Raw genomic sequence first — 24,535 nt, 5'->3', positions numbered from 1 at the left:
CTCCCGTCTGCTGTCCTGTCCCCCTTCCCACTTTCCTTTCCTCCTTTGCCGCCTCTGTTCTGGCCTGTGTGACTCGGGATTATGGGGACCAAGGGGCTGGGAAACTGCACATAGCTCTGAGGACTGTTGAAAATAAGATAGGTTTGCCCTTCAAGAATAAAGTACCTTGAGGAAGGTATTTGACAGAGGAGCATGAATTTCCAAAATCCTTTCCCCAATGTGTCTTCATGTATGACGGCCTGACGAAAAGGAGAGAGGGCCTCTGTGCGCTTGCTGGGGAGCTCTGAGTGAGGGGAGGAAGCCCAGGGCCCTTTCTGTAGAGCAGAGATGGGAGCCTGGGCGACGAGTTCTTGGCTGCTTCCGTTGAGACAGTGGATCTTTTGCCAGCTGCTGGCACAAAGGCCCACTTTATAGGCTTCGTGCCCCAGCATCTTTCTGCCCCGGACACCCGCCAAGCCTATTGTATCATCAGTCTGAGGGCAGGGCTGGCTCGTGTTCGCTCATTACAGCATAGAGAAATCCAGAAGCTCCTCCTCATTGGAGGCTCACGCTGTCGGAACAGCATCTGAAGGGGAAGCCCCTGGGAACGTCTTGTAGACGTGGAGCCTGTGAAGGGCAGGTGACTGGATGTTCATTGGAAAAGCCCTTAAGTTTTTACAAGGTACTTAACACTTGACAAAGCACTTCCCCACCCACTAACCCCATTCAGTCTCTGCAGCAGCCCCACTGGGCAGGTGTTATCCCCATTTTTTTAGATGTAGAAACTGAAGGTCATACCCAAGTGAATTACTGGAAGAACTAAGATTTGAATCCAGGATTCCTGTCTCTAAATCCACTCTTCTTTGTACCAGCCGCTTTCCTCACTCACACTTGTGTCCTTTGATCTGCATTTGCTTGGAAGCACCAAAGCAAAACATTAAAAAGGCAGAAGTCTGGTAGAGGAGCAGTGGAGAGAAGGCTGGGTGTTTAGTCCTCGGGAGTTTGGCTGAGGTGCAGTGAGGGTACGTGGTGTTTGTGATGTGGCATGCAAAAGGGAAGGCGTGTGCGCCTTTGGTGGGAGTGGGGAAGAGCTGTCCCGCTCCTGTTTCAGCACACGTCTTGTCTGCCCACCTAGGAAGTGGCTCTCACCCTGAGAAGCATGCATCCTCCACGTTCAGAACTGGAGTACCTCTGGCTACTATTTAGGGGTACCGCTCCCGTGCCCCGACTCCTAGCCCTGTACTTTGTAGGGTTTCTGTTCACTTGTGAGCGCCCTAGTCTACCCTAGGAGCTCCTAGCAGATTGGAGTATGTCGTCTGCCCTATTTACAAGAACTTTCATATTGGCCTGTCTTCAGGGCAAAACGTATCTTTGCATCATGCTATGGGCTGTCTGTGCGGTACCTCCCTCCGTCAGGCTGGAGAGGACCGCTGGGGTATGGGGTGAGGGTGGCTTTGTAACTCACTGTGTCGTCCTCCACAGCTCACTTTTGTCATTTCTTGGCGCAGGAGGAAGATGATGACTGCACACACGGTGTCTACAGGCGACTGCACAACTCCCTCGAACGTCCAGAACTGCCTGTGAAGCAGGGGCTGTCAGAGCCTGGGCAAGTACAGGCCGAGGAACGGAGACGGGCAGCCAGGCCCTGTGCTGAGGAAAACTGAGCCAGCGGGCTGAGGTCTGTCGTCTCCTCCGCTCTGCTTCTCAGCTCTTCCACCTTCCCTTCCTATGAAGGTGGGATCCCAGGCCAGTAACCAGGCAAGACATCAGGCCTTGGCTGGGAGACTGTGGCAGAGAGCCAGGCTGTGGCTCAGGTCATTCCTGCCAGTTGGCCAGAGGGGATCAGAAGCTACAAGATGGACAGTCACCCAGGCTTCCCTGATTGATGCATGAGACCTCCTTGTCCCTGTCCTGTGCCCCAGGTAGAATGGACCACTCTGGTCCCCAAATAGGGAATGATAGAAACTCCTTATATCCCCGCCATACAACTGTGCCCCTTCCCTTGCGGTTAATATTCTGACTTCTCAGTCTCCTCATCACATCTAGTTCGCTCCTTGTCTGCCCTGCGGGCCTAAGTATCTACATTGAGACTTACCAGCCATCAGCTCCATTCGCGGGCTTCCATTCCTTGCCCCTTCGGAGTTCTTCAGACTTAATTGAAGACATCTGTGCTGCCTCTAAAGGATTATGGGACTACACTTTAAGTTGAAACTTCTCTGACTGGGCCCCCTTGCTAACCACTGTTTTCTGGGGGCAGAGTACACGGGTACTTACCCACCTATTGGAATGCCATCTCCCCCCCAACCCCAGCTCTCAGCTCACCTTCCAAAGGCACCTGGAAATGCACAAACCTCACGCATCTCCTTCCTTGGGCACCAGTGATGCTGCTGGCATTGCCTGCTCCTCTCCTGTGGCCGGAGACATCATGCTGACTGTGTTTCCACCTTCGGACTATTTCCAGACTAAACTGGGCCTGACCCAGCATACTCCCGCCTTCTACGGAAGCGCCCAGCGAAGGGGAACATGGACAGGAAGAAGCGCTTCCCCTTCACTCACTCCACAAAGCAATAGTTCCATGAAAGGCATGGACTTTGGTCCTCCTCCTCCATCCCCCACGGAGGAGGTAGCGCACTTTACCAAGCTGATGCATTCCTGCAGAAGTGGGCCCTGCAAACCTTGACTTCATGGGAGGAAGGGTAACACATGCTTATCAGGGGCCCCAGGTGTATGCAATTCAAAATGCAGCAAACTTTTCAGGAAGCCACATCAATAAAAATTGATTAGTTTACTTAATACCATTCACATGGGGAAGTTAAAAAGAACTTACAATCTTGACACTGCTTTTTCTGTAGCATTCTCTCAATTCAAAGAAGGGATCCCCTTGACAGTGAGAGCGCATTGGAGTAGGAGTCAGGAAAGCTGGGCTTCCTTCCTGGCGCTGTGCTTCGCCATGGTTTCCCTGTCTATAAACAGTCTAAGATTCTTCTGTTTCCATCATCCCACTGGGGGGAGGTGATCCTCGTTTTTGGATGGTGCCATCCAAACGGATTTGGGGAATGTGTCCTCGGTGCCCTTGACTGCTTTTCTGGGCCCTTTTTATGTCATGAGTTGGAGCTCAGAGAAGCTCCCGTTGGCCTCACTCTTCCCGTCTGTAAAATGAAGGGGCCAGATTAGATGGTCCCTGCGGCCCTTTCTGGCACCGATGCCTTGCCCACTGCCACACAGTATCTCCTGGCTTGCACTTTCCATAACACAAGTTGCTGTGCCTCCTGGTCCTGTGCTTCCTGAGTCACTGTCTCTGCCTCCACTCGGCGTGGGAACCAGTGTGCATCCCCCCCTCGTCTGCGCCAGACTCGGCAGTCCTGGAGGCCGGGGGAGTGCTACCTTACTTTCACAGACAGGGATGTTTGCTCTTGTTTCCATTTTCTGGAGTTTTGCCAACCTAAGCGTATTGTCCTGTGGCTTGCCTTTCCTTCACATTGCTGCCTCAGACGTTCAACTTCAGATGCTGTTTTCAAAACTTCTACTGCTTCTCCTGGTCACCAGCCAGACACTAGCTTGTTCAAGGCTGCAGCCTCTCACTTACCCTCCCTGCCATTTTCCACTGGTCGGCAACCCTGATAGTCCAAAGGAAACCGATCTCTGTGGAGGTCAGCGGAGAGTATAAAAAAGTCCATGGCTCTTTGCCACTGGTGGAAAGAGAAGGGTGCTGAGCCATGCCTTCAAAGAGCTCGCCGCTGATGCTCATCTTTGGGCACTGGAGCCCTGGATTCTGGTGCTGTAGCTCTTGGTGCCAAAGTCTGGATCTTTCCGCATTTCAGCAGCATCGACGTCTGCCACTCCCCATGATGCTCTGTGGAAGGGGCCACTGCAGTGCCCTCTTGACAGGGCTGCTCTAACTCTGAGTGCAATAGGGTTTGATTCTAATAGTTATTTCAGGATAACTGTTTCATCTGCACACTTCCTAGAACTGCTATAAAATATACATATATTTTTAAATGTCCCCAGCATTGCAGAAAATTCCATTTGTAATAGCCTGTGAAGGCTGGACGCTCAGTCACCCTGGGCTTCCAATGGCTGGCAAGGCTGGCTCTCAAATTCCAAAGTAAGGAGGCAAGTTTCTGAAAAGCAACCTAGGTAAGACCGTCTGGACCTGGGCCTCACCATCAGGGGTCCTGGAAGAAACATCCAAAAAAAAGGGGAGACCTGGGAGTTGAAGTTGTCTAATAAAGCCAAATATTCCGTCCCAGCCAATAAACCCACTTTTAGGTCAAGCCTTTTCTGCAGCTTGGCTCACACTCTCAAGTTTTATTGGCAGGTGGATGGTTGTGGGAGGGTTCCTAGTGAGGTCGGGGATGCTGTCCACTCCAGAGCCATCCCCGACAATCCAGAGCTGCTTGGTTGGAGGAAGTAGAGCTGGCTAAATGCCAGGAGCTGGTCTTTTTCACCTGTCCCTTATCATGCCAATACTAAAAACTGGGAAAAGCTGCAGGGGTGGTAGGCAAGAGGAAACCATGGCTGTTTTGCTTTTGAGTGGCAATGAAACAGTTACCCTGTGGGTTAAAGGGATTTGCAGTGGGGCCAGGGACTCCAGCCTTGGCCACAGGCAAGCTTGCACATAAATCAACCCCCTCTCATGGGGTGTGAGAGGGTCTATACTGATCTTGGACTTGTCATCCTGGGGCAGTTTTAGTTCTTTATATTTAGTGGGTTAGTGCCAAGTGCTACCACTTCCCAGTAAAGGACTAGGGACCCAGCCTCTGGTCCAGTCCCTAGCTGCCTTTGTTGGCGTGGTTTCTTGTTGTTCGAGACTGCTTTGAAAGAGCTGCTTTTAGGGATTATCTTTTAAGCACCCCGAGTGGGGAACAGGGTTCTCCTCAAAGCCTCACAACCAAGATCGTAGGAAAGGGGCCCTATTTTCCTGCTGCTTCACAGCTCAGAACATGTACTGAATGGAATGTATTTTTAAGAGAATAAAGTCTATTTTTTTGTATTTTAAAGATTGGGAGGGCTGGGGAAGTAGCTCTCAAAAACTGTTAATACATTATAGGCCCCTTTTGCTAAGGGGCACCAGTATCTGTTGTTCCACTTACTTGCTCAGGCAGGTGCTCGGGTCTCACCCCTGCCCCTGGAGTCTCGGTGCAGCAGCTTCTACATTCCTGCTCCAGGTATGGGACCAAGGAGGCCGGGACCCTGCTGCTGGAAACCAGGGCAAAGCCATGAGCAGTGACTCAGGGCTCCTTGGGTGCATGTGTATAGTTGAAGCTGCCTGTCTGCATGTGTCCTCTGGCTCTAATGCTGTCTGTTGGCTCTGCAGCACAATATGTAACCAATAAAGCTCCCTAGTTCCCATGTGCTCTGTGTGCGTCAGTGATGCCATTTTTTGTCGATGTCAACTGTGCATACAGCTGTTTCTTGTGCAGCTAGTGTAGTTCACTTCAAAATCCTCAGCCAACTACTAGTGCTGTAAGGACTGGAAACACAGCTGAGGCTTAGTAAGGGACATGCCTAGAAGCCAAACTGAATTGGAGTTAGAATTACATAGCAGCTATTTTATTGGCACATTTTATTTTTAGGCTTTGTCCTCACACACAGAACAACGGTCTCTCAAGCTGCCTGTGCCGTCTATTGCATTTAAAAAACCAACCCTTAAAAGCACTGCACTTACCACTCGATCAAACATCTTAGCTCCCCTTCCCTGGCCTGAGCTTACAGCATCAATGGCAGGGCTGGGCTCCAAGGTCCATCCATGTTCCACCGTATGCTGTTCTCACCGTTACATCAGTTACCCCACTGGCCCTGATCCTGGTGCATAAGTTCCCCACTGCTGTCGTTTGAAGACTAGGGGAAAAGCCCTCTCCAGTCAGACCACCAATGTATGTAGAACCTCACTTAGGGAAGGATGGACTAATACAAGTAAAATCCGATTTCCAGAAGCGGAGGACACGTGCATTTAGTCTGTTAAGAGCCCTGGGGAAGCAATAGGCACACTGTTCCCTACAAGTTTTTATGTTACGTGGCAAAAGGGACTTTGCAGATGTGATAAAAGGATTTTGAGATGGGGGAGATTTGGGTGGGCCTGAAATGAAATCACAAATATCCCCATAAGAGAGAGACAGAAACAGAGACTGAAGTGATGTACTTTTAAGATGGGAGGAGGGCCACAAGCCAAGGATACAAACAGCCCCTAGAAGCTGAAGCACACACCCATGGAGGAAGTCTGGAGAATAAAGCCAGAATGTTCTGCCGGAGGCCCATGCAACCTGTGTTGTTTTGTCTTGAGAATTCAAAGTTGCCCAATATCCATGTACTGGACCTGCCGCTTCACACCTCTGGCACACGGTCACCTCACATTCCCAGTAGGGAATTCTAGCCTCACCCACAGACGAGGAAGCCCACTGCTTCTATAGGACCCCTCAGCCTTACCGTCTGACCCGACCAAACCACTTTCCCCTTTATGGAGACTTCCTCCCTACGTGAACACGGGTAAAATGAGCACCCCTAAAGGAGTAATGCTGCTGTCTTGTACACAGCTCTAGCCATAAGGGCACAGGAAAAAAAAGACAGGACTAATTTTATATGAAGTTTATTCTCAAAATTAAAAAAAAAAACAAAACTAACACACACCAAGAGACTAAGATGTTCTCTCATACTGTCCGTCTGCCTTGGTCTTTATGAAGAACCCACACCACACGAAAGGTGAGTGCCTCCCCCTCTAGCTCTAAGTCATGGGAGGCAGGCAACCTCCGCCATCAACACCAGAGAAACTCAGGTGTTGGCGTTTCTCTGCTTGGCCACCTGGCCATCGTGGACTTCATCGGCTGATCGGGAGCACAGGTGCCAGGGCGAGTTTTTCAGGAATCTAGTATTGCTAGAACAACTTTGCTTACACAGCAAAAGACACATCGGCCTCTTCTCTTTGGCTCCATCGGTCTCATATGCTTGGTGACTGCTGTGCAGGGACACCTGGTGTGGCCTGGCGGGGCAGGGTGTACATGGCTCCCAAGAACTGGTCTGCGATCCTTCCTGCTTCTCGAAGCCCACTCAGCAGAGCACCATGGACTGTGGCCGGGTAGTTACGGATTGTGTGTTCCCCAGCAAAGAAGAGTCTTGGAATGGGCTATTTCAGGAAAACAATATTGAGAAAATCAGCAGGTTGCAAATACACCTTTATTCTTCTGTTTGAATGGCCAAATTCCTGTTGGCCTTCGAAACCAACTCCCCCCACACCTCTGCCCTTTCCCATCATTTTACCAAAAAGGGTCTCCCTTATCAGCAGGCATTTTCTTAGAACTGACAAAGTAGGAAAGGGAAGTTAAACAGCCCAGCCTTAGTTCTAGAGCGATGCTTCACAAGTGTAACTCGGGGGATACCCAGTTCTAAGGCTTCCCACTAGTCTGAAACAGAGAGAATACAGCACGTGTTCTTCCTTGGAAAGCATTCGCCTCTCGGCGCAGAGGGGGCCTTAACTTGCCACAGGGTCCTGAGGAACCTTTACTACTCTGGAGCTGGGCCAGGCATCCCCTAGAAGGGCCCAAGGTTACTTTCTCAGGGGCATGCGCTGGAGGCCCAGAGTGACTGGGACCTGCAACAACCCTATCAGCCATTACAGAATGGGGGGAGGGTTTAAAAATGTTTGATTTTGTTTTATAGGAACCAAGATCTGAGTAAGGAAAAAATAATTAATTGGTTTATACTCTGGATTCTTCCATTTAACACGGACTGCTTAGATTTGCAAAGCCAAAGTGTGAGAAATCTGATGCAGATGATATGCTTCCTCCCTCTTCCTCTGCTCTGGGTTACGTGAAAGGGTCCAAGGACAGGAGTAAATCTGAAACAGTCGGGCATTTTTACCCTGAGATCCTGGAACACTGGCCTCCTCCCAAATAAGCCCAGGTAGTTTGTTAGCTTCTCACCTGTGGGGCGCCTGGAATCGAGGGGCCGGGAGTGATTGGCTGAGCCATTAAATCATAGTCATTTCCAGATGACCCTGCAGCTACGTAGGAGTAGGAGCCCCGGGCCCAGGGATCAGCACGCCAGCGAGACACCACGGTTTCCTTGGGCTAAAGAAAAAACCACGAGCAGAAGTTACTACTAGACACCAAGGACAAACAAGTAGTCTCTGAAAGGTGCAAAAGCGGTCATGAGTGGGGACACCAGTGAGACAGCTGAAGAGGCAACAGACATGAGAGCCAAGTGGTGAGGGCTGCTGCTTTACAATACGTAACAGAAAAGGCCTCCGGAGTGCAAGGAAGCCTCCACGTTGTACTCTTGTCTGTGAACCCACAGGTCTACCTAGGAGTTGACTTAATTCTCTTCTACAAATTCACACGAAGCATTAACATGCCTTGAAGGAATCATAAGGGTCTGTTTCAATGGGCCTAAAGAATAGAAAAAGGATCAAGAGATTCTCTTAAGACTTCCCTGAGGGAGTCTGGCCACTCTGACTGAAAGACAGGGTGGGATGGTGGGAGGTTCCCAAAGCACAGACAACAGGAAGCAAGTAACTTTCCGAATCCCACACTTAGGGCATGAACTCCAAACATTAGCATTCATGTAAATCCACACACACTTCTCAATTCTGGCTGAAAATGTCCTGACCAAGTACTGTGCTGCAACTTAAGAGAATATGTCAAACCCCGCTTCAGTCCAAGCCCCAGAGTCCCGCTTGCCCCTGCCCACGCACTCACCTGGGGCACTGCACTGCTACCGAAAATCCCTTTGAGAATGGCCAGGCATCGGCCTACAATCACATCATCACTAATGTTTTCCATGATGCCAGCAGCTTCTCCTGCCACCAGTGCCAACAGTATTGGAGCTAGGGAAACAAAGGACAGTTCCAGGGTTTTCCTACAGACTTCTACCAAGAACCTGCTTAGCAGGCCCCGCAGTATTCTCGGTGCTCTGCAGTCAGATGACCAATAGCTCGACCACGCACCGCTCATGCTAGAGACAAGCTGTTTCTGGAACAGCAACTTGAAATCAATCCCCAGAAGGGAGCTGGCAAACTACAGTAAGTGAAGGGTGACTCGTGTACTTCATGGCTTATAATTCTACGGAATACGGAAGTCCAGAAGACGTAACTTCATACCTTGTTAACAAAAGGAAACTACTAAATATCCCATTGAGGCAAAGAGTTCTTAGCCCTGACCACTACAGACAGCCCCATGACGAGGGTCACCCTTTTCGCTAACACAGGCCCCGCCACGCCCACCACCATCTTGGCTCGCCCATCTGATAAACACTCATGCAGCAGACTTATGTGACAGGCACAGGGCTCGACGCTGGGGTATAAAAGCTATGAACTAGACCATACAGTCTGCAGATAAGGAGTCAATCAAAGTAAGTGACCACAGATCTATTAATTATGAACTGTAATAGAGCTATTGAAGATATAGGACACAGAGAAAATAGAGAATTTAGATTTGGAGCAGTGGAGTATGTGTATCTTGGGGGTCCTATCTGCAACAGTGACATTTAGGTGGAGACCTGAAGGGCAGAGTAAGCCATGCTGGGAAGGGAGCAGAAGAAAAATAAAAACGTTCCAGGCACAGCGCTTCGGGGCAGAGGCCCTGCAGCAGAAAACAGCATGGTGCACTCCAGGAATCTAGGAGAGCAGCAAGGGTGCCTGGCGCCCAGGGAGTGGATGGGGTGAGAGGGATGAACAATGAGGAAGCTGAGGTAGAGGAGGGCAAGATTACGTGGGCCTTCTTAGGAATGTCCATAATGGAAAGCCCTCAAAAGACAGAAGCAGGGACAGCAGTTAGTGGCTAGGGCAATGGAACGGGAAGAGACAGGGGCCTGAACTGGGAGGGGGCAGCCGAAAAGAAGGGGCGCCAACAGGTCTGAGAGAGCGGTGAGACTGGCGCAGACAGGACTCAGCGGCCTGGGCGGGGGAAGGGAGGGCACTGGGTGTCAGAAGGCAGTGCGCTCAGGGGACGAGGGGCTGCCTCTGTTGGTCAGTGGTGCGGGCAGGGGGAGGATGTTCCAGGGTCGGGCAGTGAGGAGCGACGGAAGTAACCTGGGTGGGAATCACACTGTTGACTGGTGCGTGTACCGCTGAGGCCGTGCCTCCTGACACCGCGGGGCAGTACGTGCCATACGTTCTTTTGCTGCGATGAGGCAGGGCTCAGACATACTTTTTTTAAAGCTCTGTATAGGATTCAGAGCAATGCAAATGCAGAAGAACGTACAACAGAAAACAGGAGTTTCATAAGTACACGCTAAATGAAGTGATTGAAGATTCAGGGGCAAGTCACATGTAAGACTGAGAATAAGGAATACAAATTTCCCCTTCCAGGAAGCCTCCCTGGGCTTGTCCCCCCTGGTGGGGTTGATTTTTCCTTTTGTTTTCTTTTGAAGCACTCTGGGCTCTCACCTCGTCATCTACTGTATTTTGCCATGTATAATGTGCACTTTTTTGCCCAAATTTTTGAGGGAAAAATAAGGATGCGCATCAAACATGGGTAGTACTAATTCCATAGATATGGAATTCTATAATTACAAACATATAAATGTTTGTAATTCTTTTATTTATGCTTTTGTGTTAAAAGTGTAACTCTAGAAAACAGTAACAATATCCATATGCAAAATAATACCCTGGAATATGAGAATTGGTTTTGTTTCTAAATATAAATGATTGCATTATAAAATTAAAATGAAAAACTTTTTCCCTGAAAGCCTGGGCCAAAAACATGGGTGCGCACTGTGTGTGGGAGCGCACTGTACACGGCATAACATGGTACTTACTGCTCTGTTCTGAGCCTGCCTAACTCCTCCTCTGTGTCCCCCCGCCCCCCCCCCCCCCCCCGAGTCAGCTGTGGGCTCACTGGAGGCAGGTTCCCCTCCTCCCTATGCCTCAGAACCTATAAGGGATTTTGCTTGTTGGGTAAATGAGAAATCAAGACATATGTCTATTTGAGAAAAAACAGAATATTCCTAATTCGCTGTTCCTATAAGGATATGGGAAGGATCCCAACTATACAGCAGTTACCTTTATAGAGGTTCCAGAAGAGGAAAAGCTCGCCCCTGCTGGCAGTCGTACTGCCCACGTGCCCGAACAAATTGACACTTGGATCCCAGAACACCCGGTCGAAACACAACACCACCTGTCATGAAAAGGGAGCACAGGAGCTGGTGAGAGGGCTCCAGGAATATGGCTGTAAGCACAGCTGTGCCTCAACAGGAAGTACTTCTTCTTCAGACCGTATTTAAATTTCTGCTAATCTACTCTCAATATAAGCCTCGAAATCCCTATTATAAATATGTTACTTAGGATGACATTTGGAGCTCTCTTTTCATAGGCTTGGGTTTGTGAAGTGGCCCCAGAACACTAAGTTCTCATGAATACTTTACATATTTAGGCAATACAGTGAATGAATGGCCAGGCCTCACCCCATATCGAAGTCTCAAGCACAGCAAAACGTATGAATGCGCAAGCCCTTCCCCTGTCCGAGCGGAGGCAGGCAGACCGGTGTCTGCACAGGGGCACGAGAGAGGGGCGGAGGGCAGGTTACCTTGTTGAGGTTGCCAAACCCCATCCTTTGAACTGCAGATGTTTTCCACTCAGGAAGAGGTGGCACGAACTGAACAGCTGGCGGCTGCTGCTTCAGCACACCCAAGGGGAGGGTACAGAGAACTGCATCACATTTATAAATGAACGTCTGGCTTGTGGAGCGCGTGTTCACCGCTATCACTTCACACCCTAAAGGGGTTGGAGGGAAAAGGCTTTAGTGGCGGCCGGAAAGGCACTGATAAGGGTGTGAGCACAGAGCACAGCGCACGGCGGGCTCTATTCGCCATCAGTTAGTTCCTCCTACAAGTCTACGAGGCCGGTTCCATCCATCTTTCACAGAAGAAACCAGAGGCAGAAATGAAGTAACAAAGGTAGTAAGTGCCAGGATTCACACCCTAATAGTCAACTTCAGTCCTTGATCTTCACCAACGTACTACCTTACCTTCCTGGTACACTGTGAGCTTCTGGACAAATAAAAGGACATTTACCAAAGCTACATAAATTTAGACCAAAATTCAGAGTAAAATGTCTGTCCCAACAGAACCAATACCTCCTCCACTGTGGGCAGGGGCTCGCTCTCTGAAGGACCAAGAGAAAATGATACCAGAAGCCTGCAGCACAAACCTAACGGTGCCGCTCCGAACCGTGGGGACTGCTGTTCTTGAGAATTCGTGAGCTGAGCTGACCACAGAAAGGCACTGAAAGTAGCTACTGTTATTCATCCTCATGTGTGCTGGCTTCTCTTCAGCGGGTGCCTATCTGTGCACTAACTACATAAACAGTTCAGATAAGCACGAGATCCGGTGTGTGTCCGTTTTCCGTGGTCACGGAACTAGAGAAAAGGACACAAAAGCGACTCCCACTGTTTGTCACTGGCATGCAAAGGGCTATTTCAAGGCTGCAGATCTTCTCAACACCATCCGTTAAAAGCTGCCACTGAAGGGAATTTAAATGGAAGCCTGTTTCAGCGGTTAAAAAAAAATATTTGTGGTGATCGTGGAAACTCTAGGAAAGGGGCCACGGAGGGCAAGATCGGCGGCCACCCCTGCATTTCTCACGAGGGCCCTCCGAGAGAGGAGCGGCTAGTTACCATCAGGAGGGCAGGGTTATTCATTCCAAAGGTGGGTGGGACAGCAGGTTCTCTGCACTCCGTATTAAATGTGCCCGGAACCATCAACAGTGAGCACTGAGCCTCCTGCCACGGGGCAGTTTGAAGTCAACTTTTTAGCAGGACCGCTCTGCTCTCAGGCCTCGAATGTAGCCTGAGCCATTCGTCCATCTGAATAGGAAAAGCCAGAATGGATCCAAAGACCAAGATGCAAGATGGTGAAATACAGATCCACTGGAAACTCAGGGGCCCAAATTCTGGTATGTAAGTCCACGCACAATTTGGAAATTAAAGCTTACCTCAATTTTCTGGTTTACACAATGATGGGGCTGGAACTTCCAAATACTCTATGAGCTCGATCCTTTTGTAAATGCAAATTTTTAAATGTGGAGTCGTAGTTTGTAAGACATTCTATCAGGAAATGACCTAACACTTTTTCTACAGGTCAAACTCAACAGAAGATCAGCACTGTGTTTCGGAGTGAAGGCTGTCTCTCCGCAGTGAAGCAGTGACGTACCTGACGCTGTGTAGCGAACCTGCCGAACTGCTGTGTTCAACTTAATGTCCAGACCTTCTGCTAAGGCCACAGGCACACAGGAGTAGCCATTCCTCACCGTCAGGTGGCTGCCAGTAAACTCAAAGTCATCATCCTAAACGGGAGAGAAAAGGACCTGTTTTCACCTTTGCTTAGTCTAACTTACGCCCTTCACACTGAGTTCTGTAAAGTAACGCTAAAGCACCAGCGTGAGGGAACTGTCAGTACGCTACGGTAGGTTAAAGAACCACCATGCCGTACTCAGCCTCAGATGCCTTGGGAAACTGAAGGGAAAAGGAAAAATGTCAGAATGTCCGCAATGGCCATCTTCGGGCAGTGAAATTAGGGCGGCTTCTTTTTCCCTTAGGTAGAGTTTTTATCACCAAGCCCAGACTATTCATGGGTGGAGGAGGAGGGAAGGAAGCTGACTCAGTAAATCCATACAATTAGATATCTTATTTTTTTTGTTTGGTTTTTGAATGTATTACAGATGTGGTGGGATATCAGAATCACTATCCTGATTATATCTTCTTTTACCTAAGAGCAAAATCAGTTTTTATTCCTTAAACTTACAGGTTGTAAAGTTGAGGAAGACTCCAAAACTAGAGACAGTTGAAGTAAATGAAGAAATCTAGAATTATAAAAATTGGCCCAAGATAGTTAATATAGTGGCCTCAATGAATTTCCCAAATGCCCCCATCTGGGGACCTGGCCCACAGCCCAGGCCTGTGCCCTGACCAGGAATCGAACCAGCGACCTTTCTGCTTTGCAGGACAATGCCCAACCAACCCACTGAGCCATGGTCGGGGCCCAAATGATCTTATTTCTTTGAATTTACTGAAATTTTTTCTACATAGAGAAACTTTTGAGGCTACACAGTATTTCTAATTTCAAGAAATTCCTGGATAAAATGTACCACAATGCTTAGAAATTACATAAAAATACGGGGCTGGCAGCAAAACCCTCACTACTACTCAGTGACTGACTTACCTGCTCCCCATACTGATCAGTTCAAATCACCCACATTCAAAAATTCAGCACAGTAACAAACGGATACAGATTGAAACTCCAAATGATAAATCAGTTACTTGGAAGGGTCTAATTTAGTATTTACATGAAAAACCACAAAGAAACTAGGAACTAACAAGTCCAATCCTCACTGTAATTCAAATACTAAAGAACACCAAGGTATAATCTAAAGATTAAGAGTCAAAATAATCTTATTAGGAAAATGTAAAATAGAAATATGTAAGTAAAAATGTAATATTTACTTATATACAGTCAGTCTTGATTCTGGCCAAAGCCCGAGATTTAGAGACTGGTCCATTCAAGTATTTAAGAAGCCCTATGACTTCCCACCAGTTCAAGGGTAAATCGCCCTCACCATACTCAATCATGCGACAAAAGATGGTATCACGTTCAAGGGTTAGAAGACAATATGAAGGTGACTATCACTCTAAGTTGATCTATAGATTCAATGCAATCCCAATAAAAATCCCAGAAGTTATTTTTAATAGAAATTGATAAACCAATGGTAAATTTTTTATGGAAATACAGAAGACCAAAAATAGACAAACCAATTTTAAAAAAGAAAGTTGGAGAACTTACATTACCGGATTTCAAGACATATCACAGAGCAACAATAATCAAGACAGTGTGGTAGTGTAATATGGATAGAAAGAAAAACAGAAAAAAGTAATCGTGAACAGACTCACACATGTTCACTGATTTTCAACAAAGGTGCCAAGACAAATGAAGGAAAAGGACAGTGTTAGAATAATTAATTAGATAACCATATAGGAAAGTATGAATCCTAAACACACCTCTAGTTATACACAAAAATTAACTCAAAACAGATCAAAGACCTAACATAAGAGCAAAGTCCATAAAGCTTCATGAAGAAAACTGGAGAAAAATCTTTGCAACCTCTGTTTAGATGAAAAAAATTTCAGGATTTTACAAAAAAAAAAAAAAAAAAAAAAAAAAAGCCTGAAAGTTAATAAAATAGGACTTCATAAAATTGAAAACTTCTGCTCTTTGAAAGATTCCATTTAGAAAATAAAAAAGGGCAAGCTGTAATCTGGTAGAAAATATCTGCAGAACATACATCTGACAAATAAGTTGTGTGCAGAATGTACAGGACATAATGAGCTCTCACAATTTAATAAGAGGACGACCAGATTTTTTAAATGGGCAAAAGATCAGAAGACTTTTCATCAAGAACTGACACACGAATGGTCAGTAAGCACATCAAAAATGCCTCACATCAAGTCATCAGGGAAATACGAATGAAAACCACACGGAAATATCAGAATGGCTACAACTTTAAAAACTGGCGGCACTAAGTGTTGATGAGGATGTGGAGCAACTGGAACTTCATACATTCCTGGTGGGTGGGAATGTAATTTGAAAAACAGTTCAGAAGTTTCTTATAAAGCTTTATAAAAATCTACTTCCCATAAGATTCAGCAATTTGACTCCTAGATATTTATCCAACAGAAAGACATGAACCCGCTTCACGCTCATACCAGCTTCAGTCATTATAGCGAACACGGAAACGACGCCCATGTGCCAGTGGAAGGCCCGTCGGTGACATAGCCATACAATGGACTACTAAACAATGAAAAGGAACAAAACACAGACACACACAACAATGAAGCTCAAAAGGGCAAGGGAGAACCTTCAAGGACAGTGACAACATTCTCTTCTGGACTGTGGTGATGGCTCGTGACTATATAGTTTGGCAAAGCTAAACCGTTCACTTAAAACGGATAAGCTTTATTGTATTAAATTATCTTTCTTAATAAAGCAGTTTAAAAGCATACATGCAAACAATTAAGTTTCTCTTAAGAGCCCTTTCCAAGGCATATGACAAATGATAAAGGAGTTTTACCTGATCCCAGTGTTTAAGGGAGAGTGTAGAGAGAGGTGTGGCATTAGCAAACTCAAGATTTGCAAAATGCCAATCAAGTATTTGCCGGTCTCTTGATGAGAGATACACATCACTGCAAAATGAGAACAAAGGAGCACAAGGTTATTAAAGGACTTTACTATTTCGCTCAACGGGCTGATGTGGATGATCTCGGTGAGCATGTGACCATCTAAACCTGGGGCTGTGCCTTGTATGAAGAAGTTCTAAGTCAAAAAGTAGAACCTGATCTGTCTTATTAACCCCTTCAGTCCTGTGCCTAGAGCAGTGCCAAGTTCACTACATAAAGCAAATTACAATCAGGCCTCATTTGTCTGGGGAAAAAAGACTTTTTTATATGGTTATTTTGCATTATAAAAGTATATTCATAGTAAAAATTTTTATTTTATAATGAAAGCATGGACCCTGGCTGGTGTGGCTCAGTGGATTAAGCAATTGACTGTGAACCAAAGGGTTGCTGGTTCAATTCCCAGTCAGGGCACATGCCTGGGTTGCAGGCCAGGTCCCCTGTAGGGGGAGCTTGAGAAGCAACCACACATTGATGTTTCTCTCCCTCTTTCTCCTTCCCTTCCCGTCTCTCTAAAAATAAATAAATCTTAAAAAAAAAAAAAAAGAAAAAAAGGAGAAAGCATGGACTTCTGGCAAGAATGGGTAGCACCCCTGACACAGAACAGAGCAGATGTATGTAGAGGCCGGATGCAGTATGGAGCACAGTATCAGTATGTGAGTATTCACCGTCAACAACCCAATGGAAATAAAAGTGTCTTACTTTCCCACTCCCCACAATTATGGGAATTTGAAGCAATACCACCTTCTAGGCCACTCAAAGACGACAATTTGCATTTACTACACTTTCATTCAAATATCAGATTTTATGGAGAAATGCACTCTTAACAACAATATATTGAAGTACCTAAGACACTCTCACACATTGAAACAAGAGTAGGGGAGGATTTAGGAGAAGCACGGGTGACCACTGAACAACTCAGGGTAAAGGGCATCCACACTGCTCTCCCCCAAACATCTGGGTTAGCTCTTGACGACCCCAAAATTTAACTACCAATGGCCTACTGTTGTCAGGGAGCCTCACCAATAACATAAATAGTCAATTAACACATATATGTATGTTATATACATTATAAACTGTATTCTCACAATAAAGTAAGCTAGAGAAAAGAAAATTATAAGGAAAATAGGTACATGTATTTTATGCACTCATGACATATTTTCTTAATTTTTTCTAGATTTCTAGGCTATATAGTTGTCTGCACATTTTTTCAAATTGTTGAAGTCTCCAAAAAAATTTCCAATATATTTACTGCAAAAACCCACATATAAATGGACTCGAGCAAGCAGTTCAAACTCGTGTTGTTCAAGGGTAAACTGTAGTCCGCACGCACAAATACCTTCCATTCATGAAACAATGTGCAATCCACTCACTGACCATGGTTCTTTATAAAACCATGGCTCTTTATAATTCAACAGAAAGAACAGGAAAAGCTAGCTCTCTGAACATCTGTCTGCTTTTCTTACCTTGGGGGATTAGCTTCCAATTCTTGAAGTTTTTCTTCTAGCTTTCCTTGTGTTTCAGCTAATTCATCGTATTCCTGATAAAATTAAGAGAACCAGTTGATCTGGACACGTCAGAGATCCACCCAGTTAGTTATTTACACCACAAAATGTAAGGCCTGGACCACATCTCTGGCCCAGGTCATATCTGCTTAAGGCTGGGTCAGGGGTCAGAGATGGGTGTCTTTGGAGACAAGCATAACAAGTGAGCCTGGAATTAAGACTAGGATTGGGGGGGGTGGGGGAGGGCGGGGGCGGGGCAATAGCAACTATCACTTACTGTGCATTTACCATGCCCCTGGCATGGAATAAGTACTTTAGAAAGTACTCACCCTAGGGGTGAGTTAGCATTAACACCTGTCACAGATGAGGTAGGTGATCAGGGAACCCGAGGTCACATGGCTAGGCGATACCAAATTACGGATTTCAACCAACGTGACTCCAGATGACTTGAGTCCAAGTTCATCATCAAGCTCATTATCACTATTCCAAACTGTCAGTGATGAACTATACCAAAGGCTAAAATGAGATGTAAGCAAACTAAAAGATGAGATTATAAAAACAAAGCAGGAATTCTGTAGAAAAAGCCTATCTCAAACCAAGCTAACCCATTAAATCCCCATGGCTTCTGCGCATCAAACCCTCTTCTTCTTACTATAGGCACCTGTGATTGGCGAGTGGCTCTCTCCTTTCCAGAGTTTCTCAGATCTAACTGTTTGTCAGGATTCCCAGTAAAACCAACCAGGCATGTAAGCACGCATACCACACCTTGCACAGGGCAGTCAGATCCCTGTGTTTGCTTTTCACTAAGAACTCAGCAGTGATATCTCTGGGTGGCTTGACTTCAGACGCTTCTTTGTATTGCTGATGGAGTTCTTTAATTTTCTCTTTCAAATTTACCATCTAAAAGGTAAAAATACAGATTTACCATTCCAGATAGCGACGCAATTCATCTCTAAATCCCGTGCTTTGGCTCCTCACCTAGAATGCCAGAATATCGTCCCAGAACAGGTCCTTGGAATTCTTAAATACCTCTTCTACATCACGACATTTTAGCATAGGGAAAAAACCCTATATGGCTCAATACAGATCTATCACATCACGAGCAGACTGGTAATATTGGTTCTATCTTCCAAAACAAATGGGAGGACTAGGAGTGTCCCATTAATTAAAAAAATTATATATATATGTACAAATTAATTTAATTTCCAGGGAAAACAAACTACCACAATTTGTTTAAGTACATAAAAGGTCGAGTCATCACACAAAGCACCTGAGGAGCCATTCCCAAGGACAGCCGGGCAGAGGGCAGCGCAGAGGAGTAGGGGACAGTCAAAGCCTGAGACAGGGCCCCAGCCACCTCACCATTCTCTAGCCGCTCTTTCCATTCCGTCCGTGGCATGGTCATGGAGGAGGGCTAGAGACCTCTTTATTTGGCAAGAGGAGGAAATGAGACACAGCGAGTGAGGCAAGAGTCCAGTAACAAGATGCACCCGGATTTTGCACGGCAACCCCCACGGGGGCTGTCCCACATCGTATTTGCTCCCTGGGCCGGTGTTATATTTGCAGCTGGCAGGATGAGGAGAAACAAAGTTTCCTGGTCTGGGCCAGGGCTCTGGAGGGTGGCGGTAAAAAGCCCTCAGTAGAAATAACATTTGACACAAGTGAAACAATCATGGCAATGAACTGTCTGTTGTCCTGGTCAGGGGGAGCTTGACCCCTGGACAGATGGTTTCCCTCTCGCCCCAGAATTTGGCAGAGGTCACTGGGTCAGCTTTGCAAGAGCCAAAGGGAACCCGACAACAGTTTGCCCGTAATGCCACACTGAAGACCGACAGATCAACAGTACCTTTTTTAAAAAAAGATGTTATTTTTACTTTTAGACAGAGGGGAGGGAGGGAGAAATAGAGGGAGAGAAACATTGATGTGCGAGAGAAACATTGATCAGCTGCCTCTCACATGCCCCCCAAATGGGAACCTGGCATGCAACTCAGGCATGCGCCCTGACTGGGAATCGAACCTGCGACCTTTCAGTTTGTGGGATGACGCCCAACCCACTGAGCCACTCCAGTCAGGGCTGAAACAGTGCCTTTGATTAGTCGTTTTTTCTTAAGAGTAAAGAGTCCCAGTGCTTTTTAAATTTCTAAATTAAGCAGGGGTGTCCGACCCGCAGCCCAGGACGGCTATGAATGTGGCCTGATACAAAATCGTAAATTTACTTAAAATCTTTTTTTTTGCTTATTGGTTTTCACTAGTATTTGTGTATTTAATGTGTGGCCCAAGACAACTCTTCTTCCAGTGTGGCCCAGAGATGCCAAAGGTGGGACACCCCTGAAGTTTTTTCTCCCCTATGTACCTGTAGCTATAAAGAAAATAAACAGAATCTCACCTTATTAAGAAGCTCTTTCAATTCCTCCTGAGTTTTTACTATCTTCTTCCAATGTTCAATCTGCTCATCTTTGACGTGCTTTTCTTGTAACCTAGGAGACACAATCAGTGTGCCCTGGTCACACAGCCAGCGTTGCGACATAAGACTGGGGTCCATCAAAAACATTCCAGAGTATCGAGGCCCACTGAAATTTCTAATACTTTGGAATAAGAAATTTGGCAGGTGGCAAATTATTATCTAGGCTGTTAAATACGGTTTGATGCCATAAAAGTGAATTGCAGAATTGAGAGGGGCCTTACATATCACGTAATTATTTTAAATGGTTTTACTTTCAGATTTAACTATTTCACATGAGAATAAGCAAAAATTAGCTCAAATGAGACTTGATGGAAAACTTAAAACAAAACTAGCAAATCTCTAAATGGAATTCACTAGACAATACACAGCGTCAAAGTACTTACTGAATGACAACTTCCAATGCCTGGCCAAGGGACACAGGCTTGTTATTGAGGACATTGAAGTCTAGCTGATGACTAAGGTACGATGTAGCTTCTAGTAATCGGTTAAACTCTTGCTCTACCATTTCATCTTTCTCTTTAGGAACCTGAAAATCCAAAGTATAGCAGAGTCGGTCCTTACAAGACGAAACACAACCATCCGTGAAAACACAAATGCTGTGTAGATTAAAAGGTCAAAACATGCATCTCAAAGGGAAAACCTTTGAGGACAAAGATTCAAACTTTCTTTTCTATGAAGTGGTCCGTTTCACTTAATGAGATATGAAATGGCTTTGGCACTGTTATTTTCCTACTCTTCCACTCTTGCACCCAGAGCTGGGACTCCACCTCTATGGACAGCCCCCCCGGGGCCACACTGACGCTGGCTGAGGTTAGGCGGGGTTGACATGCACTGAGATAAGCTGGGCTGACCTGCAAACAACAGCTAGAACAGTCTCGGGGAACAAAACCTGTGTGGAAACACCTGAGGACCTTCCAGAAAAAGGGCAAGAGGGACAAACAAGAAGCCCGAAGTATCTGCCTCCCCTCAAAGATGACAGAATTTAAGATGGGAGCAGGAAAGACAGAAGTGAAATTCACAGTTACTAATAAGCTGTTAATTTGCAGAGTGATAATGTTTTAAGGCTCCAGTTAAGTTCGGAGTTGAACTTCCAAAGGTCAGATTATAAATGACTGAGGTACAGGGCTGCTCACTGTCGTGGAGGCGGAAAACAGACTGCAGAGCAGGCCATCAAGCTGCGAGACCGTGCTCCCATTCCTGCGGGGCCCCTGCCGACCGATACCATCGGCGGACTCAAGTCCCTCTGCTACTGCTTAATTCAGCCCCAAGTAATTTACGACGGCAGCGCGGGAGGAAAAAGCATGTCTAGTGCAAGCATCTCTTGTCATAAGCTGAGCATCAACTGGGAAATGAGATTTAAAATACAATTTTCACTTTACAGTCAACCTAAAACTGGTAACAAGAAAACAAAACATTAAAGTTCTTATAAACACTGAGGCCAAGGAGATGTGATCCTTTCCAAGCAGAGGTAACTGATTATGGACAAGATCATCACAGTAAGACTCTACCTCTTAGTTTTTGCCCTTCCCAATTAAACAGATGCCTCTGATGCACAAGCCTCTGCCCCTTCACTGATAAATCACACAAGTGACTCTGTATGAACCATGGAGTGGCAAAAAGAATGCAGCAAGAAGCATAATCTACACCAAAAACAGAAAGGGGCAAGGACTGCAACTGTCCTTTAAAACTGTAAATATGATGGATACCACAACTGATTCAATCAAAAGTGTATTTCAAAGCATCAAGTTCTAAAAGACCACACATAGCAGAGATCAGGAAATCTTTATGAATTAGAGAATCCTCCTCAGCCTCAGAAATAAACTCTCCCGAGAGTCTTCTGGCTTACACAGAGAAGTAAGGCAGAGAATCCGGCTTTGGATGCCTGGTGCCACTTATGTATCAGGGTGGACGGTGCCTAGGATTCAGGGGAGCAAACACATACGACCATTCTTCAACTCCATGGCCAAAGAAAGGAGCTCTTGGTGACATCTCTACCTGCTCTGACTCCACAGCTTTCAGAGCTAATGAAAGAGACCGTCTCGTCAGGAAGTTCAAGTACGTGCTCATCAGCTACTTTTCTTCACTGAGGTGACCGCCATGATGCTCAGAGCAGCGCTGAGTTTTGCTGGGTGCAATTCCTGCAGTGATGTTACAAGATGGTTCTAGAAACTCTAAATTTGGTGTACCTTTAAAAAAGGCAACAATTACATTTTCAACCAATATCTGCAGGGGGTTTTTTAATTAAAAAAAAAGTCCTCACCCAAGGATATGTTTGATTTTAAGAGAGAGAGGAAGGGAAGGGGAGAAAGAGAGAAACATCGATAGGTTGCTTCCAGTCCACGTTCCGACTGCGGATCAAACCCACGACCTTTTGGTGCACAGGATGATATTCCAACCAACTGAGCCACCCGGCCCGGGCTACAGTCACGCGATCCGAACGGATCAGGGATACCACGTGTGTGCCTGCTTTTCCCGGAGTACAAAGAGGTGGTATTCCTGCGTGTGGCTTCTAAAATGCCTAGCAAGGGCATGCAATAGCGGCAAGAGGGACCACGTCACATACGCCTCTCCAGCAGGGCAGCGTGTGCCAATACCCAAGTGTGCAAATGGTACAGATTAAAGCTTTCCAGTGTCCACTGGATGGCTTGCTTCAAACAAGCTTTAATCTTTGCAGCTAGGGTGACAGTCGCATGGGGAAGTTCACACTGAAAAATATGCAGTACTCAGGCTCAGAAACTGGGGTCCAGGGTGGATAGCGGAGAAATATTTAAAGGGACACTGTCAAGGTTACAGGGACCAAATTTGACCTTTGTTTCTTCCCTGTGTTTGCTGAGCCACACACTTGATTCATTATACTTTCCCCTTCAGTCCACCCACAACCCCCACAAAACCCGCACTTTTTACATGCGCTTTCAATGACAAAAACTCAAATGGCACCAGCCCAACATACAGGTGCAAATCTACAACAAACCAGTGTGAATGTGTGATGGACAGGACCTTGGGAAGGGAAAGACTTAAGTTTCAAGCTTTTAATGGGTTATTTGAAACAGTGAGGAAAATGATTGGAAAAATTATGAAGAAAATACCTTGACAGTGTCCTTTTAACCAGTGCAGCAGAGAGAGAAATAAACTGTCAATAGCAGCCCAAGAGCCACGTCAAGTCCTGTTCTGTACGACAGCAGTGAAGCCCCGGCCTCACATACAGCACGACAGCAGCGCTCCGCTCGCTCGGAAGCGGCAGCCGCCAGAGAAAGAGGGAGCAGACTGCACAGAAACCAACACAGGGGGGTCAAGGCACAGAGATGGGCGCGAGAAAGGCGGTGTGGGGGGAGGGTGGTGGCCAAGGGAGACGGCATCGAAAGCAGTGAGGAGGAAAGCGAACCTAATAAAAGAGAAAAAGAAACACAGACCAGTAACGAGAACGACAAACAAAAACCAAACCAAAAGGTCACACCACGCGTGACAGGCGTCGGAGGACAGGACTGCATTGCCGGCAGGCCACCCCAACCCAAGTCTCCCTCAGGAGGCTGTGAGAACAGTGGACAGCCAGGCCCCACCCGCGCTCTGCCCACAGGACGACAGGCACGCTGCCAGTGAGACCAGGGAAAGCTCTGACACATTTATTTTCCCCGTTAACTTTAAAATTCCACTCTGAAATTTAACATTCGGAAAATAGTAAATAAAATACGTGTCTATTAATCAATACTGACTGGGTTGATTAAACCAAAATGTGTTGCTGATATCTTTAAACTCTGAATGTTTCTAAAATTAAGCTAGATATGTACTATGACATAACCAGACAATGAAAAGAATTTGTGTGAATAACAACCTAAGCACCCCCTAAGCACCCCTAACCACCTGCTTCAGGTCATCTCTTTTCTCTTGGTGAGAACCACAAATTATGGAAAGGAGTTGAAATACTGGCACTCTCTGAACACAAGAGGTAATAATTTTAGATTTACCTGACCATTCTATTCCAGGTTCTTAAATTGCACCTTGAGAAAGAACTTGGTGAGTGATCACAAAGGGTTAAGAACCATGCTAGCCATGGATTTCTGTATCACAACACTGTCAGAGCATGTTCAGCCAACTAAGAAGCAAGCGGTTTTTCAGAAAGGACCTTTGATACAGTTTTCTAGTAAGGAATTAAAAAGGATATCATTTGAAACAGATTGTGATACATCTTTTCAAATCCATTCATTTCCCTATGAAAGGCTCCAGATAAATAGTTTCTTCAAGACTAAGAAAATGTGGTAAGTCTCAATGCTCTCAGTGGGTAAAATCCTGAGTGTTTGGTCCTGTAGATTTTATGAAAATTCCTTAACTTGGCTGAGGGAGGGGCAGCCTCTGTACCTATCCCTTGCAGAATAAATTTAGGGAGAGCCAAGCAATTTTCTGGACAGGATCCATGATCCTGCAAGAAGTCGTCTCAA

The 24,535-nt window shown here is 46.2% G+C and overlaps 2 protein-coding genes across 11 annotated transcripts in view; one reads left to right on the top strand and one right to left on the bottom strand.

The window, feature by feature from the left end:
• Window positions 1–5,335, top strand: part of LUZP1 (leucine zipper protein 1) — a 74,680-nt gene extending 69,345 nt beyond the window's left edge. For all 9 annotated transcript variants that reach the window (XM_053919903.2, XM_053919904.2, XM_053919906.2 and 6 more), the window contains one exon: window positions 1,488–5,335. In XM_053919903.2, the coding sequence (XP_053775878.1) occupies window positions 1,488–1,643 (156 nt within the window). In that variant the 3' untranslated portion in view covers window positions 1,644–5,335. The remainder of the gene's footprint in view (window positions 1–1,487) is intronic.
• Window positions 5,336–6,549: 1,214 nt separating this feature from the next.
• Window positions 6,550–24,535, bottom strand: part of KDM1A (lysine demethylase 1A) — a 53,799-nt gene continuing 35,813 nt past the window's right edge. For both annotated transcript variants that reach the window (XM_024554356.4, XM_045190650.3), the window contains 11 exons: window positions 20,486–20,628; window positions 20,025–20,115; window positions 18,404–18,538; window positions 17,600–17,673; window positions 16,031–16,142; window positions 13,120–13,252; window positions 11,496–11,683; window positions 10,973–11,087; window positions 8,670–8,797; window positions 7,896–8,042; window positions 6,550–7,099 (listed from right to left, as the gene is read on the bottom strand). In XM_024554356.4, the coding sequence (XP_024410124.3) occupies window positions 6,914–7,099; window positions 7,896–8,042; window positions 8,670–8,797; window positions 10,973–11,087; window positions 11,496–11,683; window positions 13,120–13,252; window positions 16,031–16,142; window positions 17,600–17,673; window positions 18,404–18,538; window positions 20,025–20,115; window positions 20,486–20,628 (1,452 nt within the window). In that variant the 3' untranslated portion in view covers window positions 6,550–6,913. The remainder of the gene's footprint in view (window positions 7,100–7,895; window positions 8,043–8,669; window positions 8,798–10,972; window positions 11,088–11,495; window positions 11,684–13,119; window positions 13,253–16,030; window positions 16,143–17,599; window positions 17,674–18,403; window positions 18,539–20,024; window positions 20,116–20,485; window positions 20,629–24,535) is intronic.

The sequence above is a fragment of the Desmodus rotundus genome, chromosome 3 (assembly GCF_022682495.2).
Source record: "Desmodus rotundus isolate HL8 chromosome 3, HLdesRot8A.1, whole genome shotgun sequence".
NCBI classification, from domain to species: domain Eukaryota; kingdom Metazoa; phylum Chordata; class Mammalia; order Chiroptera; family Phyllostomidae; genus Desmodus; species Desmodus rotundus.
The sequence above is the reverse complement of the archived record's forward strand: the minus strand, read 5'-3'. Positions and strand labels throughout refer to the sequence as shown.